This window comes from Diuraphis noxia, unplaced genomic scaffold, assembly GCF_037042655.1.
Source record: "Diuraphis noxia isolate RWA-SAM2 unplaced genomic scaffold, SU_Dnox_SAM2 contig0005, whole genome shotgun sequence".
NCBI lineage: Eukaryota > Metazoa > Arthropoda > Insecta > Hemiptera > Aphididae > Diuraphis > Diuraphis noxia.
In genome coordinates, this window is record NW_028301715.1 from 3,401,799 (window position 1) to 3,421,100 (window position 19,302).

Here is a 19,302-nt window from a genome sequence, read left to right on the forward strand (position 1 = left end):
AAAAAAAGTAAAAAAATTTTGAAAATTAAACCGTATATAGATAACACTAACATAAACATTTGGTGAAAATTTCAAGTATTTAAAGTGATTAGTTTTTGAATTACAACCATATATAAAAAAATCGATTTGGTCGAAAACTGATTTTGCGTAAAAATTCCCGTTTTTCTGTCATTTTAGATTCTGAGCGGAGCGATGAATGTATTGATTTTACCATGATGTGTGATTTTTTTTTTTTTGTGTGTCATCACGTTTTGGGGCAGTAAAAATGCTTCGATTTTTGACTTCAGTACCTCGTTCGATCAGAAAGTGAATCTAGTTGGTACTTTGGGGGGTCAAAAGTAAAAAATTCTTAATACTTTTCTAAATAATTGAGAAAAACAAACTAAAAATTAAGGGAAAAACGGGAAATTTTACGCACACTCATTTTTCGACAAAATCGATTTTGGTTTTTGATGTAACTTTAAAACAAATGGCCATAGATACATGCAATTTTCACCTAATGTTTATATAAGTATATTCTATCCACCATGCAATTTTCAAAAAAATTCTACTTAAGTTGAACTATTCATAGGCATTTCAAATTTTCGATCATTATTAGTTTTTTTAAAATTAATATCGATAAAAATTTATTTGTTGGGTAGAAAAGCTTGAAAATTAAATACAAGGCTCTTAACATATTGTTACAATAGCAGTTGAAAATTAAAAGAAATTCATAGTCACAATTTTTTTTTATAAGCATTCAAAGTTTGAATTTTTACAAAATATGTAAAAATCACGAAAATTCACAAATTATTTTAAGCTAGAAATTCATAAAAAATGTTCTTTTTAAATCTAAGATTTAAAAATTTAATACAAGATTCCTTACAATTTTTTCAATCTTTATCACAAATAAAAATTCCACCTGAAATTCAAATTAAATTTTTATGAGCATTTGAAATTTAAATTTTTACAACATTGGATTTTCACTTTTAGCGATTTCCTTATTTTGGTGTAACTCTAAAACAAATTACCACAGATACTTGAAATTTTGACTGAATGTTTATATAGGCGTGTTATATATTTGATAAAATTTTCAAAATATTTAGATTTGTTTTGAGCTGTTTACTGACATTTTAATTTTTCAACTTTATTAGTTTTTTTTTCTATAAATATCGATAAAAATTTATTTGTTCGGTAGAAAAGCTTGAAAATTTATTACAAGGCTTCTAACACATTGTAACAATAGAAGTTAAAAAATATTAAAAATTCGTAGGCACAATTTTTTTTTATAAGCATTTAAAGTTCAAATTTTGACTAAATACGTAAAAATTACGGCAATGTTCAAATTATCTTAGATAGAAATTCATAAAAGTTTTTCTTTTTAATTCTAAGATTTGAAAATTTAATACAAGGCTCCTAACATATTTTTACAATAGAAGTTGAAAAATAAAAGAAATACTTAGTCACAATTTTTTTTTATAAGCATTCAAAGTTTGAATTTTTACAACATATTATGTAAAAATCACGAAAATTCGTAAATTATTTTATGCTAGAAATTCATAAAAAATTTTCCTTTTATATCTAAGATTTGAAAATTTAATACAAGGCTCATTATATATTTTTACAATAGCAATTGAAAAATAAAAGAAATAGATAATCAAAATTTTTTTTATAAGCATTTAAAGTTCAAACTTTGACTAAATACGTAAAAATTACGGCAATGTTCAAATTATCTTAGATAGAAATTCATAAAAGTTTTCCTTTTTAATTCTAAGATTTGAAAATTTAATACAAGGCTCCTAACATATTTTTACAATAGCAGTTGCAAAATAAAAGGAATACATAGTCACAATTTTTTTTTAAGCATTCAAAGTTTGAATTTTGACAACATATGTAAAAATCACGAAAATTCGCAAATTATTTCAAACTAGAAATTCATAAAAATTTTTCTTTTTAAATCTAAGATTTGAAAATTTTTAATAATCTATAATATATCCTAGACAGATAAACCGTCTTCGCTCAGAATCGTTTTTTTGTATACAATGATATAATATCATTGGATTCAAATTTAATTCCATCCATTACAGTAACCCACTTGTAACCTACTGTACAGCAGAGCGACATACACGACTTACCCGCCTTTTTTTTGTTTTGTTTTTCTCGATTTTTTTTGAAAACTATTGGAAAATGTTTACTTTTGACCTTTATAATGCACCAAGGATCTTCAATTTTACATCGGAAACCACCCCCAAAGTTTGAAATCGAAGCATTATTTCGACTAGTTATGCTGTACACAGACACAAAAAAAAAAAAACAAAAAAAAAAAAAACACACATTGTAAAATCAATACATTCATCACTTCGTTCAGAATCTTAAATAGGTAAGTAATTATTTAGTTTATTAATTATGAAATAAAAAAAAATGTTGTTGAAAATTGATATTAAATATTATCAATACACCAACAATGAAAAATAATTGAAAATAATGTAAATAATTACAATTTACAAAAAAAGTGAATTTATTTTTAGATTAGAACTTTCTTGTTGTTAATGTTATTATTGTCGTTTAACAGTATTTAATATGTTTTGCATGACAAATGATTAGGAGTTTTACAAATATAACGAGAAAGATCGTTAAATTAACGATGAAGTCATGGAACAATTTGACTCATCTACAATACAATGTCGTTTAAAGCTAAACAATGTTTAAAACTCTATTGTTATTCTTAACACTGTATTAATTATTATATTTTTTGATATAACTTATTAATTAATTAATACCCCTGAGTTATGTTATAATTTGAGTTATGAATGTATTAGTTATTATTTTATTAAGTACCCAAAAGTGAGAAAAAAACAGTAATATGTAATATCCAATTGGTAAATGTATAAATCATTTTTTTAAAATTTTAAATACATTAAAATAGAGAACAATGATGAAACTGCTGCAATTATAATTAATTATTAGGTATATTATATAATTATTAAAAATGATGTTACTTTAAAAATTGAATAAAAGTAATGTTTGAGGGTATATATATAAAATTATAAACTATAAAAATTAAAAATGGATAGTTTTTTATAACATTTATCTATATAATTATATAAAGAACTATATAGAATTTTAATGTATTTTAATAATATAACAATATTGTTTGTTCTTATAATGTTAGGGCCTAAGCCTCCACTGGTTTATGCATCCCGAGTAATGTTTGCAACCCCTGATGTTTTGCTAAAATTACGTCACTACTACTAGGCATTAAAAATGCACTTGAATAAACAATTTGATTAAATTATTCTTACTTTGAAATAATTGAATGTTAAGATGAGGACGTCGCACTCGCGGGTGTTGTCTCCGTCTTACACTCGTACCTGCGACACAAATGGTTTTAGACGTTTTAGTTCACCATAGTTTCGATAGTCGTGTGCTGTCAGTTTTGATGTTATAAAATGATTTATAATAATATACGGTTGTTAAAATAATTTTGAATTTTCGCGGGTACTTACCACTACAGAATCACAAACTGAGATATTGTTACACCTACAGGATGCCGAATTGCCGAACGACATCTTGATTCGAGGACAGAATAAATGAAATTATTAAAAAAAAAAATTTATTCGTGAAATATTATTCTGTGTTATTAATTACTACGTGTTTTCGATTCTCGGGATTTTCTTTTTTCTCTAAAGTTTTTTTTTTTTGGTAATAAACTAACAACATAGAACATGTTCTTTGATAATAATAATACTTGGTCGTTGTTTCATGGTATAAACCTTATAATCAAATCAACTTTTTTGTTATCAATTTATCTCGATTCACGTGGTAGTATCTATTCTTTGAAAAATTGAAACCTTTCATTTGTAGTATGCAGTAGACAGTAGTAATTATTTCAAACTTTCAAAGTACGAGTTCTGCGTACTGTTATGGAATCATAATAGTTATTACCTTAGTATTTATATAGAATATTTGACTACGAACTTACGATTTAACACTTACTAATTAGTGGCTACTGCCTGCACTACTGTTTGATTGCATAAGCATCACTACATCAAGATCCAAAACCAAGTACACCTCTATAAATATTATTATTAAGAGGATAAGACAAAAATAAGTTTGTACTTTGGATAAGCAAATCAATTTTCAACAATATTATTTGAATGAATGTATTGTAAATTGTTATTGACAAGTTGCCAATTACTACAATTTAAACATGTCTGAAGTAGACGGTGAGTAAATAAACTTAAATACTTAGATATAGGTACTTAGGCACATAATGTTAAGCTTACTTTCATACTACCAACAATATTGTATCAAAAGAATTTGTTTTTTTATTGGTTATTTGACTAATTTTATTAAATTGGCTTCATATTAATTTAAAATATATAATAACTTGTTTAAGTTGAATAAATTAAAGTTTCCAATTCTTAATAACACAAAAGTATAGTATAAATTAAAAATTTTATATATTTTTATGAATGTTCTATTTTATTTTATTTTTAAAATTGTTTTGTAGAACACATATCCAAATTAAGCCATGAGGAACGGATGGTTTCTACAGTTGCTGAAATCATTCAAAAATTGTTAATTGCACAAAAGGAAAACAGAGATGTAAATTTGAATAAGTTGAAGTCTCAAATATCATCAAAATATGGACTGAAATCATCTCCCCGGCTTGTTGATATCATTTCAGCTGTTCCCAATGACGCAAAAAAATTATTGTATCCAAAGTTGAAAGCAAAGCCTGTTAGAACAGCTAGTGGAGTGAGTATGGAAATTTAATTACTAATCACCTACTTATATTTAAATAAAAACTTCATTTTTATGCTCATATACATTAATTTACAATCATGTAGGTAGCAATTGTTGCAGTCATGTGTAAACCACATCGTTGTCCTCACATAAATATGACTGGAAATATATGTGTGTATTGTCCTGGTGGTCCAGATTCAGATTTTGAATATTCTACACAGTCATATACTGGATATGAACCTACTTCAATGAGAGCTATTCGAGCACATTACAATCCATATGTACAAACCCGCCATAGAGTTGAACAGGTACCTAGGTGTTGTGACATTAATTTAATCATAGTGTGTATTATACATTTTGTTACATATGTAAATTATTATTCTAGGTAATTTTTATGTTTTAAAAAAAAAAATATTGTTAAAAGCTTGAAATGAATATAACACTTCATTTATTACAATTTATTACACTCAGGACTATTAGTATTTAATTTTTTTATTTCAGAGATAATAATTTTCTAATAATGTTGATGCAGAACTATTAAAAGTATTAATTATTAAACAAGTTTATTTTTCATTGATGACAGAAGATTACATAAGTACAATGAAATGAAAAAAGGTTACTCTAAAAATGTATCGTCTTATTGTCTAAAAAACTACTTATTTGTTCAATACTCAATATTTATGCATCAACATTATTAGCAAAGTAATCTATGTCTATTTTTATTTTACTTTTGTGAAATAAAAATTTTAAACAAACACTACTAAAAAAAATGTTTCAATAAGAGTAGTAGTTTGTTATATCCCTCCCATAATTTTTCGCCCTGTCACTTGGCAACTTAACATCATCAATATTTTATCTAATCTAAAATTTAAAATACTGATATTTCTCTGTTTTTTTTTTGATATTGTACATTTAGGTTAGTCTAGAATATAATCAATGTATGGAAAATAGGTACCTAAATAGTATTTATAATATTTGAAATATTGTTTCATTATGTTTTAATCATGACAGTATATCTATTTGTAAATATATTGTAGTCTTGTATAATTGAAAGTGGGTAGTGGATACCTATCTTACAAACGTTAGTTTATTATAAAATATTATTAAAAATGTATTTTAATGAGTTATTTTCCTCAAAATGTAATGTTGTCATTAAATTTCTTTTTTTTTTTTTAATAATAATAATGTTTATTGAATATTTAAAATCTACACTATGTGTACAGTGAGTAAATTTGAGGATTTAATTTTTACAACAAATCATTTAAACAAATAAAATGTGTGACATTGAATGATTTTTATAAAACTATCTTATTATTTTACATGAGATATTAATAAAATTATTAACTATGCTACTAATAAACAGTTTATTATTATCATTATTATTATTATTTATTGTTACTTGAAAGTTTAAACGATACATATACAAATAATATCATTGTACAATGAATGGTTAACCTGGTGGTGGGGTGATAACAAATAAGTATTTAACTATATAAACAATGTTTTTTATTGTTAATTTTAAACTGTACATATTTTAAGTTTTATATTTAATTTTAATAACTATAAATTATGTTTATTGTTTGTTTATAGCTAAAACAATTAGGTCATAATGTTGATAAAGTTGAGTTCATTGTGATGGGAGGTACTTTCATGAGTTTACCTGAAGACTACCGAGATTATTTCATCAGGAATTTGCATGATGCTTTGTCTGGTCATACCAGTTCCAATGTTCGAGAAGCTGTCAAGTATGTGTTAAACTATAATACATTTTTATTTTGGAAAAATGTTTGATGTTAATTTATTGTTTTTACTTAGATACTCGGAAAGAAGTAATGTAAAATGTATTGGGATTACAATTGAAACTCGACCAGATTATTGTTTGAATAGACATTTAACCGACATGTTAAATTATGGATGTACACGATTAGAGATTGGTGTGCAATCTGTGTTTGAAGATGTTGCACGAGACACTAACAGAGGGCATACAGTTAAAGCAGTTTGTGAAACATTTAATCTTGCTAAAGACTGTGGTTTTAAAATTGTATCACATATGATGCCTGATTTACCTAATGTAGATCTAGAAAGAGACTTTCAACAGTTTAAGGTATAATTTAACTATATAAATAGGTTAAAATATATTATATAATTGTTTGACTTTATTTATTAATGTTCAGGAATTTTTTGAAAATCCAGCTTTTCGTGTTGATGGTTTAAAAATTTACCCTACTCTTGTAATGAGAGGTACTGGTTTATATGAGCTGTGGCGTAGCGGACGATACCGTAGTTATTCACCATCTGAATTAGTAGATTTAATTGCTCATATATTAAGTCTTATTCCTCCGTGGACACGTGTGTATAGAGTTCAAAGAGATATTCCAATGCCATTAGTTACGTATGTATAATATAATATATAATATCTGTTTAAAATTACTTATTAGATTCTTTAATTATTTGTCTCATATTACATTTTTTTTTTCATAGATCTGGAGTTGAACACGGGAATTTACGAGAACTGGCTTTAGCAAGAATGAAAGATCTTAACTTACAATGTCGGGATGTTCGAACTAGAGAAGTCGGAATTCAAGAAATACATAATAAAATTCGCCCATTTGAAGTATATCATAATATAAATTATTACATAAAAATTATAATCGTGCTTAGCAAATTAAAAATAATGTAAATTAAAAATGTAATATTTATAGACTGATAGAAATTTTTTTTATTGTTTTAAAGCATTCTTCATTCTACATAGTTAATACTTAAAAGTACTTGCTTAGTATTTTATTTTTAATTTTATTTTAGATTGAATTGATACGTAGAGATTATGTTGCAAATAATGGATGGGAAACATTTTTATCGTATGAAGATCCCGAACAAGACATTTTGATTGGTTTATTAAGATTGCGCAAATGTACAGATTCATTTAGGTAAAAATATATTTTTATTTTATTTTGTTTTTAGAACTTTATAAATTAATATTTTGCTTACTATATTTATAGACCTGAATTAAAAGGAAGAGTTTCAATTATACGAGAACTACATGTATATGGTAGTGTAGTTCCTGTTCGAGCGAGAGATCCAACCAAATTTCAGCATCAAGGATTTGGTATGCTATTAATGGAAGAAGCTGAAAGAATATCTTTAGAGGAACACAAGTCTACCAAAATAGCTGTTATTTCAGGTTTGTGTATATTTCAAATTTTAATTATTTCATGAATTAAAATTTATACCATAAATATAACTTATTATTTGTGTTATGATGTATCACTGTATCAGTATATCAGAAACTTCCATATTTAAATCATTAAATGGCGTAATTTATGTTAGTTTACAGTAGACTCCACTGCCTAATATTTCAACCCATACAACATGACTGGTCGTGCAATTGCTTTATAAAAAAAACTACCTTATATCTCGAGGGCATCCTCTTATCATACAAAATAGCTAACATGTTCTCTCCACTTCACGCATTATGCTGTTTTCTTGATTGTCATTTTTTTGTGTCACCAATTCCAAGCTGCACTTGAATGAACCTTTTTACAACACTCTGCTTCATCCCCCATCTTCATCACATGCCTTGCTCCTCATATTGATAACTTCAAAATAATATACGATTGTCTTTTTTACACTCATACTTTTATATAAAAATTGTATGCGAATGCCCACTAATTATTATATTTCTTTTTTTTAGGTGTTGGTACTAGAAACTATTATAAAAAACTTGGTTACCACTTAGATGGACCTTATATGTCAAAACAATTATAATTGTTGTTGTAATAGAAGATATCTTAACAAGGTAAAAATAAAAAATAAATGAAATATTATATAACTATTTTTCTTGAATAAAAACAAAGTTATTTCACAAATCATTAGTGTTATTAATTAATTACATTCAATATTATTTTATTACATAATCATTATTTTGTATAAAATAAACTCGACTAAAATTTTGTACCTTAAAGAAAGACATGGTGGACACTTCCAAGTGGAACTTGGAGTTGGTAGTGTTTATTGTTGATCTATAGGTACAAATTAATTGTTAAGTATAATATCTTTCATTGTTATTGTAAGCGATGTTAAAATAAATAAATGTATGAAATATATTATTGCTATTAGAACAGATAATTATATATTATATAATATGATTCATTATATTATGTAAAAAGAAATACAAAACATGCAGTGTTGAATGCAGACAATTTTTCTGGGGGGGGGGCACTTTTTTTTCATTGGTGGATGGTGATACGTCATTTTAGTATTATGAATTATATCTATTAATAGGTAGTTATTCTTATTACAATTTATAATTTAGACATTTCAAATTTATATAAAACTTTTTTAATTTTTAAATCAATCTAAGGTTGTCACACATTATAAATTGTATTACCTATTATTATTATTTATTGCAATTCAGAAATTATAAGTATTGAAAAAATTACAAAATAAATTAGAAACCCATTACCTAATTATTTATATTTAAATTAGTATTGTGCATTTAATAAATAAGTACATTTTGTTGAAAGTCAGAAAGTTGTATTTGTCACGGGGGGGGGGGGGGGCGAAATAAATTTCAGGGCGAACGCCCCCCTCCCTGAAGTATACCTGGATTCAACAATGAAAACATGCTAAATTAAAATGTATATAAAAACAATGTATATTGGGTCACAAAACACATTTCAGTATACCTTAGTACTTTTTCCAACAAACATTAAAAAAATATGTAAAACTAAAATATAAATATTTAACCTAATCATTATTTAGATAAAATGAATATAAAATACAAATATTTATACTTTTATAATTTTAATAAACTTATTAAACGTACATTTTACGTACCTATCTATATTGTAGAGATGTTAAACACTGACCATTGTTTAGTATATAATATGTAGGTATTTGTGTATTTTGAGTGCTGTTCCAGTTACCTACAAACAAATAAGGAGCTTGATATAAGAAACTAGTGGTTGACTGTTGAGAAATAGTATTTTCTTATTTTTGTGAGATAATTAATACTATTAAGTATTTAAGTGATTGGGAATTGTTATTTTCTTCATTTATTGACAAAATATAAGTAAAGCGTTATTTTTTTAATCCTTTTTGTTCAATATTAAATTGTTTGTTGTTTACTTGTAAAATTAAACTTATCACTTATTTTGTAACACAATCTTGAATTTTGAAGTAGACATTATAACTACCTAATAATTCATTTAAATTCAAATATTTCAAAATGCTCTAATCGTCTTAATAATTTCTGAAAAATTGTGTCTTTAAATTAGATATGAGATATGGGTTAAATGATTACGGAAATTATAGTCAAGCGCTAACAAAGAATGCCTAAGACTAAATAAATTATAAAAACAAAGCTGGAATTAAATTTGATATTTTGTGAAGTACCTGAAATGCTAGATTACTTTTTATGTATACTTTTAAATGTATTTGTATTTAATTACTGTAAAAATTTAAAAAAAATAACTTAACGAAAATTCATTAGTTTAATAACGGTGTCTTTCCTTGGATTTGTATTAATTTATTTGTTTAGGGCAACTGTAATATTTCAAGTTTAATACTTACCTAATTGTGGAACGAATAATATTAATCACACGTTTATTTTATAAAATTTCGAATATTAGGTTGTTTTGAGTGCAATACTCTATTATCATTATTACCTTCATACACTACTTCTGATAAAATAAACTTTAAATAAGGTTAACATGATTATTCAGAGTTTGTTTTAAAATAGGTTAAAAATCTAGCTATTTGGATTTTGGAGTTTATAGACAACAACTTAATATCTAATGCTTTAACATATTTAATATATTAAGTACTAAAAGTTTAAAAAATATCCATCATTACGATAATTGAAATTCTATGTAATAATCATTGTAATACAAAAAAATTTAATGTTATTATCGATTTTTCTAATAATAATTGGCTTATAATAAATGTAATGGTATTTCAAACTCATAGTATTTTATAGATGAAACGGATGGATAAAGAATTATTTTTCATCAGATTTTAACAGATTGAAATACAGTTTATGCTTACATCTTCAATTATTTCCATTGCGATGGCATGACAAGTAACAACAATTATAAATTTATAACAAATTTAATTTTTCATAATGACAGTCAACAAATGAAAAATTTTAACATAGTTTTGGTGGGAATTAATTTGGATTTCGAATATTTTTTGTCGTTAGGGAGGCAAGCCTGACAAATGTAACCTTGGTCGAAGTTACGTCAGATGGTCGCTGAACCAGCACGCATGCGCATAACTTCGTCCGTCTGTTTGGAGGGGGTCGTCAACGGGAAACCTAAGCGTCATCTCGTAGAGTTAGCTCAGTGCGTTCGTTTTTTTCTCCAATTTTTCTTTTCAATACATGAGGTTGTGTCGTACGCGTCTACGAAACACAACCCATGAGGAATAGTGTAGTTTTTTAATTCAAATAAATTAAAAAACCCCAAAAAAATTATAAAATAAACTAAATTAACTAAAAAAAAAAGGAAAAATTACATAAAACATAAAAAAAATTATTATAATTTTGTCTACGTGCAAAATCCGAAAGAAAAAGTATATCGCGCACATTTTGCCGTAGTTATTATTTTCACTTCATCGAAGCTTAATTTGACGCAGCAACCAAAACAACGAAATGGCTTCGCTGTACGTTGGAGACCTGCATTCGGACGTGACCGAAGCTATGCTGTTTGAGAAATTCAGCACGGTCGGTGCTGTCCTGTCCATCCGCGTGTGTCGTGACATGATCACCAGAAGATCACTGGGATACGCCTATGTCAACTTTCAAAACATGGCGGACGGTGAGCTTTTTTTTGTGTATACGTCAAACGTGGCCGCTAACCATACGCGACCGATTTCTCTAGACCGAATTTTGTTTCCTCCGAATTTCCCCCCTTCCATCAAAACCGCCCCTTACTAATGCCACGTGTGGGTTTTTTTATCGTTAGCAAAACCTGTGAAATGGTTTTTTTCTCGATTTTCAACTGGTTAAACATTTACGAGCTGAGCGTTAGTGAAGGGGTCTGATGCACGTAATTCTGTTGGGTCAAAATGGGTACGTTCGTGTTGTACGTGGCCATGCGTTTGTCATGTTTTTTATCCCTCCCCCCACCCTCACCTGATAGCCATCGTTTGTTCACTTGGTGACTACCAACGAACATCGGCATTGATGACTGGATGGTTTCCGCCGGAACGGCAAACCCGTCTTATGAGTTATCACGTGCTTATGCCTTTTGGCACTGTCTGTTGATGTACAACTAACACTTCGGGTTGTACGCGTTCGAGTTTTTAATGGTTCATTTTTTTTTTTTTTTTTTATTACAGGTGTAGCGTGATAAAAAAAAAATTATCGAGAATACCTTTTTTTTGTTCTTTACATTATAATATATATTTTATTGACATCACCTATTATACCTATTAATAAATGATAATCGATTCCGCCATACACCGTTAACTGTCTGTCCTCTTTCCGATCAATAAGTTAGATCATCGTTTTTAGGAACCCAGAACCCTTAGTCTTATCAATTTAATTATTGATTAATGTCTCAAGTCTCAGTCAAATTCCGTTGGTAGCTGTTGCAGATAAAAATTTGATTTGTTGCAATGGAAAATGTGTACCTATTAGTGTGTTAAAGTGTATTATATACTTATCATACATTGAATATTATGCCATTGATGCAATAGCAATACTTTTTATCTTAACATGAATTCCATTTCCATTTTTTTTAATAAGTAGGTAGGTATGCTGGTTAACATCCTCATATCATAAAAATACGTAAAAATATGATATGATATGGTACTCTTGATTATTTTCGAGAACATAATAAAAAAAATCATTTAATTTATTTTATTAATTAACCTAATAGGTATTGCACTCTTTTTTATAATATTTTATTTATTAATGGATGTACTCAGTTAGGTACCTACTTACTTTCAAAATATATACCAATGAATAGGTATTTAAGAATTGATAACTGGTTGGTTATTAAAACAAGTTTTATTTAATTTATTAATAAAAGCGCTAGTAATAAAATAATCTTATACAGTCTAAATAGTATTATTACTTAGAAATTATTATAAAGTTTTAAATGTTTGCTCTACTATTATAATTCCTATAGGTTAGGTAAAATTAAGGTATAATTATTAGCAACAATATTTAATATTGGATAATATTTAATAAATAAACAATTCATTAAGTTATTGAATTGTAATTACCTAACATAAAATAAAATACTTAAGCAGGTACTTAATTAATTAATATTTATAATAGATTTAACAAACTAAGCATATATCTAAATAAATTTGCCATGATTTTTTAATAATTTCCTAAACAAGTACTTTCAGTTGAAACATAGTGTTGGGAATATTAATCTGATAGGTTTTAGAATATATTTTACTTGGATGTAATTATTTATATGATGATTAAATTCAAAGAGACAAGCATATACCTGAAATATAGTGTTGAAAACAAAATCTGATATTTGAACATTTACTTAGATAAGGTTAAATTTTTAATGATGATTACAAATAGACAAGCATATGTCTGAAACACAATGCTGTAAATATTAATCTGATAGGTTTTACAATGTATTTACTTTGATGTAATTATTTATATGATGATTAAATTCAAAGAGACAAGCATATACCTGAAATATAGTGTTGAAAACAAAATCTGATATTTTAACATTTACTTAGATAAGGTTAAATTTTTAATGATGATTACAAATAGACAAGCATATGTCTGAAACACAATGCTGTAAATATTAATCTGATAGGTTTTACAATGTATTTACTTTGATGTAATTATTTATATGATGATCAAATTCAAAGAGACAAGCATATACCTGAAACATAGTGCTGAAAACATAATCTGATAATTGAACATTTACTTAGATAAGGTTAAATTTTTAATGATGATTACAAATAGACAAGCATATGTCTGAAACATAATGCTGTAAATATTAATCTGATATGTTTTACAATATATTTTACTTGGTCATAAACTCATAACTATTAATTAATTTGATGATTAAATTCATACAGACAATCATATGTCTGAAACATAATGCTGAAAACAAATTTACGTACCTACTTGGGATTGTAAGCAACATGTTTGATATGCCATCTAAAAGTTCTTGATCATTGTTGAGCATAGATAATTTCGAATAGTCATTGAAATCTGTATTAGTTTGACCATATTTTTATTTATTGAAACTTATGATACATAACTTACTACATTTTCTTTCTATCAAAGTATTCTTGAACCCTCCACTATAAATACATTTTCAGCCCTTCCCTTTGAAGACATAAACCTTAATATTCCATTGTCAGAGACTGAGTCAATGTACCAAAAATATTAAGTAAATAATTTGGTGTTATGTAACACATTTATAGAACCTATTATTGAATATGCAATGCTCAGTAGTATTTTTACTTAATTTATATTGTGACATTTTTTTTATTGTAGCTGAACGTGCGTTGGACACCATGAATTTCGATATTCTTAAAGGACGTCCAATGAGAATTATGTGGTCTCAAAGAGATCCTTCTCTTAGAAAATCTGGTGTAGGAAATGTGTTTATCAAAAACCTGGATAGAAGTATTGATAATAAAGCCATGTATGACACATTTTCGGCCTTTGGAAACATATTGAGTTGTAAGGTAAATGATAATCATTTTATGTATAAATTCATTAAAATTATTAAATCAAGGGTTTTTATAAATCATTTTAAAAGTAATTTTTGATCAATTAGCCTTAGATTAGTTAAATTGTATTTTATGTTTTGTAATTAAAAACATAAATCCTATAAAATATTTGATAATAGCAGTTCAACACAATTAAGTATTTTTATTATTTTTAAATAATTGTATTTATTTTAAACTTTTATAGGTTGCTCAAGATGAGACTGGTCAATCAAAAGGCTATGGCTTTGTTCATTTTGAAATGGAACAATCTGCCACTCAATCCATTGAAAAAGTTAATGGCATGTTGCTCAATGGAAAGAAAGTATTTGTTGGTCGATTTGTTGGAAGAAAAGATCGTGAAAAAGAATTGGGTCAAAAAGCTAAACTTTACACTAATGTTTATATTAAGAATATAGATGAAAATGTCACTGACAAAGAATTATTTGAGATGTTTGAAAAATATGGATCGATTACTAGCTTCAAGGTAATAATTCATACTTTTAATTAATTTATACAATATAGTTATTTATATATTTGTTTTATATTTTTAGGTCATGTTCAGGGAAGATGGAAGTTCTAGAGGTTTTGGATTTGTGGCTTTTGAAGATCCAGAAGAAGCCGAAAAAGCTGTAACTGAATTGCACGGTAAAGAAAGCCCAGAAGGAAAGGTTAGTGTATAATTATTCTGGAAATATAAACTTATTTTATGATATTTATGTTAATAAAACGACATATGTTAGACCTATTATGTAGGCCGTGCTCAAAAGAAAGCTGAACGTCAACAAGAATTAAAGCGTAAGTTCGAACAGTACAAAATTGAACGTATGAATAGATACCAAGGAGTTAATTTGTATGTCAAAAACTTGGATGACACAATTGATGATGAACGTTTACGCAAAGAATTTAGTGTTTTTGGAACTATTACAAGTGCTAAGGTAAATATTTAAATTATAAGTTTGATGACAGTGATATCTATTAAATTTTCTTAAAAGTAGTGCTGTAAGTCATGATTTAAACTATCGTCATGGCAAATTTTGTTCATATACTAAATTATAGTAAAATAAATTTTTAGGTGATGATGGATGATGGCCGTAGTAAAGGCTTTGGATTTGTATGTTTTTCTTCTCCGGAAGAAGCTACTAAAGCAGTAACTGATATGAATGGTCGCATTGTTGGTACAAAACCATTATATGTTGCATTAGCTCAGCGTAAAGAAGATCGTAAAGCGCATTTAGATTCCCAATATTTACAACGCAATACTAATATGAGAATGCAATCCATTGGCCCAGTAAGTTGACTATAGTTATTACTGCCTTGGATTCTAGATTAGTAATTAATTAATTTCAATTATATTTTAAAATATCATATTTTAATTACAGATATATCAACCTGGTGCTTCAAGTGGTTACTTTGTACCTACTATTCCTCAGCCACAGCGTTTCTATGGACCTACTCAAATGACTCAAATTCGTCCACAACCAAGATGGGCTTCCCAACCACAAGTTAGGGCTGGAGCACCACAAGCTGCTGCTGCAGGTATTTTTTGCAATTTTATTTTACTTTACTTTTAGATTTGGATAGTATTTGATAATTATTTGTGTATACACCATTGTCATGGATTTTTCAACATAAATTAACCATACTATCTAAATAATAATATGTTTCTTAACATTTGTGTTTATGATTTATAAAATATCTTTTAGGTTATCCAAATATGGCCACACAGTATCGAAACATTGGAGCCCGAGCTCCTGTACCTGCTGGTCAACAAGCTGCATTGGCTAGAAACGCCATGGTTGATAGAAACGCTAGACCAATTAGTGCAGCCCAACAACAAATGCCAGGTGCTGTTGCTGCTGGAAGTGTACGAGTTCCTGGAGCACGTGGTACAGGCTCTGGATATAAATATACTGCTAATATGCGTAATCCTCCTGGTCAAGCTCAAGGTATGGGACAAGCACAACCTGGTCAACCCCCTGCACCAGTACAAGCAGCTGTACATGTACATGGACAAGAACCACTAACTGCAACAATGTTGGCCACCGCTAAGCCAGAAGATCAAAAACAGATGTTGGGAGAGAGACTTTTCCCTCTTATTCAGGTAAAATTTCAATTTATACTTGTAATTATATATTTGAGAATGTATTATTAATTAATAATTATTCAATATTATATTGTAGCGTATGTACCCGGAATTGACCGGTAAGATCACTGGTATGTTGTTGGAGATCGACAATTCAGATTTGCTTCACATGTTGGAACATCACGAATCTTTGAAAAACAAAGTAGAAGAGGCTGTTGCTGTTCTTCAAGCCCACCAAGCACAACAGACCCAAGTGAAGAAAGAATAGTTGCGCGCCCATCATGACTTTTTCTTCATTATTACATTTTATACAAATATTTGTTTAAAAATTTCTTTTTCATTAATAACATAATTTTTTTTTATACAGTGGGAAAATAAAAACTTTATACGAGTAAAAAATTGAGCGCATAAAAAACATAATTAAAAACCAACAAAAAAATGGGAAAACTTAAATAATGTAAAAAAAAAAATACAAATAATTGAACCAAACTGAAATATAGTGCGGTTTCAATTACAGTAGTAATGTCACAACATTTTATGGAAATTTTGTTTTTGATAAATTATCAAATTAAAAAATTGACAATTAATAAAATTATATCTTGAATATTGTCCTCTATATTACATTGGCCTTGTTCTAAAACTAATGAATTTTTTTTTATAAAAACAATAATACTTATTGTGCTTGCCAATGAAATTTTTTAAAAAAATGGGACTTTAAAGATCATCACAATAAATTTGTTGTGCTTACTACTGCTAATTTTCCGTTCATTCTCATTACTCAAAACAATGCATTTCATTGGTCAATAGAACTTTTGTTAACAATAAATCTTTTGTTCTACAATATAATATCTAAAAAAATTACACATTTGGACTATTTGTTGCATATTTATTCTCTGTTGTTTAAATTTGTATTCCAAGTACCATTGAATTATACATAAAATTTTACAGACCTATAAATGGTATATTCAGTCATTATTTCCTTGTTTAATCGATCCTGTAAAATATCTTTCATTCAATATTCATTTAGATTCTACTAAGAAGTTGTGATTGCAAATATAGTAAGAATTTAAAATGTGTCTTGTCAAAACTAAAATATTCTATATTACTTTAGTATAAGTATGTTATACTTGGAAGTATAACACTATACCAGGAGTGGCAAATTATTTGAATGCTATGTGCCAAAAATTACCTTTTTTTCTAGTGCGTCTTAATAAAAATATATTTATTTCATATATATAATATATATAATATATATATGAATATAATATAATATATTTTTGTGTGCCATTGCTGCACTTAACTATTGAGCCCATTACTTTGTGTATTTCTGTATTCAAGATTTGTTTTTATACAATATACAATTTATTAAAATCTTAAGCATATAATAATTCTAAATCAACAACAAACTTATTCTCTATAATTAAAAAAATAAGTGTCACCAAACATGGTTACCTTATCTATAATTAATTACACTATACTACCTAGTGTAAAAGAATGGTTTGAGTAGGTATCATTGGCTATGATCAAACGATCAAAATCTGTTAACTGGATCAAAAAAAAACTTGATTTTACATAAGTTAGAAATATTTTATAAAAAAAAACATACTAACGAATTTCATATTTACCAAGTATCTATCTCCAACATATATAACAAAAATCTTTTATTATTTTAATGACCTAATTTTCTACAAGACACTAATATATCAACTAGAATTTTCAATGCTCCATACAATTTCTAAAATTGTGTTATTAACTATTTAAAAGCATAAGAAATTTGTATTAGTTTTTATTAATTATTGTTGAAAATTGAATAAAGTCTTTTTAAGTTAAATTGACAAAAAAAAGTTAATTAACAATAGTTTTTTATGTACGCCTAAAATTAGAATTTTTAAATTAAAGTTAGAAATCCATAAAAATATATCTAAAGTTTTGAAAAATTAATACAAGGTCTTATGTTACATCTTAAAATTTTTCCTGAAAATCAGATTAACTTGTTGATTTTAATGAATGTTTGAAGTTGAATTTCTAGACCGTGTATTGGATTCATACTGTTAACTAAAAATTTTTTTTTATTTTGTTTTAAATCGAAAACAACACTAATATATAGAAATGTTTTTATCATTCTTTATAATATGTTAGCCGTAGCTTTGTTTGGGAAATTTGTTAATACAAATATAAAATCATTAAGCTTACTGTTTAAAAGGCACTATAGTGTAAGTGGATAGACAAAAAAAACCGATATTATTTTATTTTTACCCACAGCATTGGAAGTAGATATGGATATTCAGATAGGTAAAACTGTGTAAGCAGTAGTCTGTGTGATATAATAAAATACAATTTATTTTTTAATATAATAGCCATACGGTTTTAATTTAAAAGTTATTATATTATTATAATTACATAATTATTACTAGCTATCGCCTATATTATCTTTGGAAAACAACATATTCCTTCGCAGTGGCGTAAATTGGGTTAAATTGTTAGGGTTGCAATCAGTTTCCCGGTTAGACACACTTTTTGGGGGCTAAGCCCCTAATACCCTCCTACAAAGTTTTATATTGTTCTAAATATAATATAAGTAAAAAGTACACAATCTCTACAAAATTATTTTAACCTTAAACATATATAGTATCTATTGGTGACTGGTATGTATATGAATATACAATATAAATAGGGTATATTATAATTAATTACCGTCAATAGAACATGCATAATTTTCTTAAACAATATACGAAGTATATTACAGTAAATACAACAGTTTTTTTTAAATCTAGACTCTAATAATTAATTGT

At 26.9% G+C, this 19,302-nt stretch overlaps 2 protein-coding genes across 2 annotated transcripts; both read left to right on the forward strand.

Annotated features, from left to right (window-relative positions):
* The first annotated feature begins 3,096 nt into the window (after window positions 1–3,096).
* On the forward strand, window positions 3,097–8,594 carry LOC107164737 (elongator complex protein 3). Its single transcript, XM_015512671.2, has 10 exons — window positions 3,097–4,205; window positions 4,493–4,740; window positions 4,833–5,036; window positions 6,319–6,473; window positions 6,544–6,832; window positions 6,903–7,120; window positions 7,210–7,342; window positions 7,531–7,655; window positions 7,728–7,909; window positions 8,420–8,594. Exons 1-10 carry the CDS (start codon window positions 4,190–4,192, stop codon window positions 8,491–8,493), a joined length of 1,644 nt encoding a protein of 547 aa, XP_015368157.2. The 5' UTR covers window positions 3,097–4,189; the 3' UTR covers window positions 8,494–8,594.
* A 2,528-nt stretch (window positions 8,595–11,122) lies between these two features.
* On the forward strand, window positions 11,123–17,467 carry LOC107164718 (polyadenylate-binding protein-like). Its single transcript, XM_089228211.1, has 9 exons — window positions 11,123–11,543; window positions 14,210–14,403; window positions 14,633–14,911; window positions 14,979–15,095; window positions 15,168–15,362; window positions 15,500–15,715; window positions 15,807–15,963; window positions 16,131–16,528; window positions 16,608–17,467. Exons 1-9 carry the CDS (start codon window positions 11,378–11,380, stop codon window positions 16,776–16,778), a joined length of 1,893 nt encoding a protein of 630 aa, XP_089084337.1. The 5' UTR covers window positions 11,123–11,377; the 3' UTR covers window positions 16,779–17,467.
* The last annotated feature ends 1,835 nt before the right edge of the window (window positions 17,468–19,302 follow it).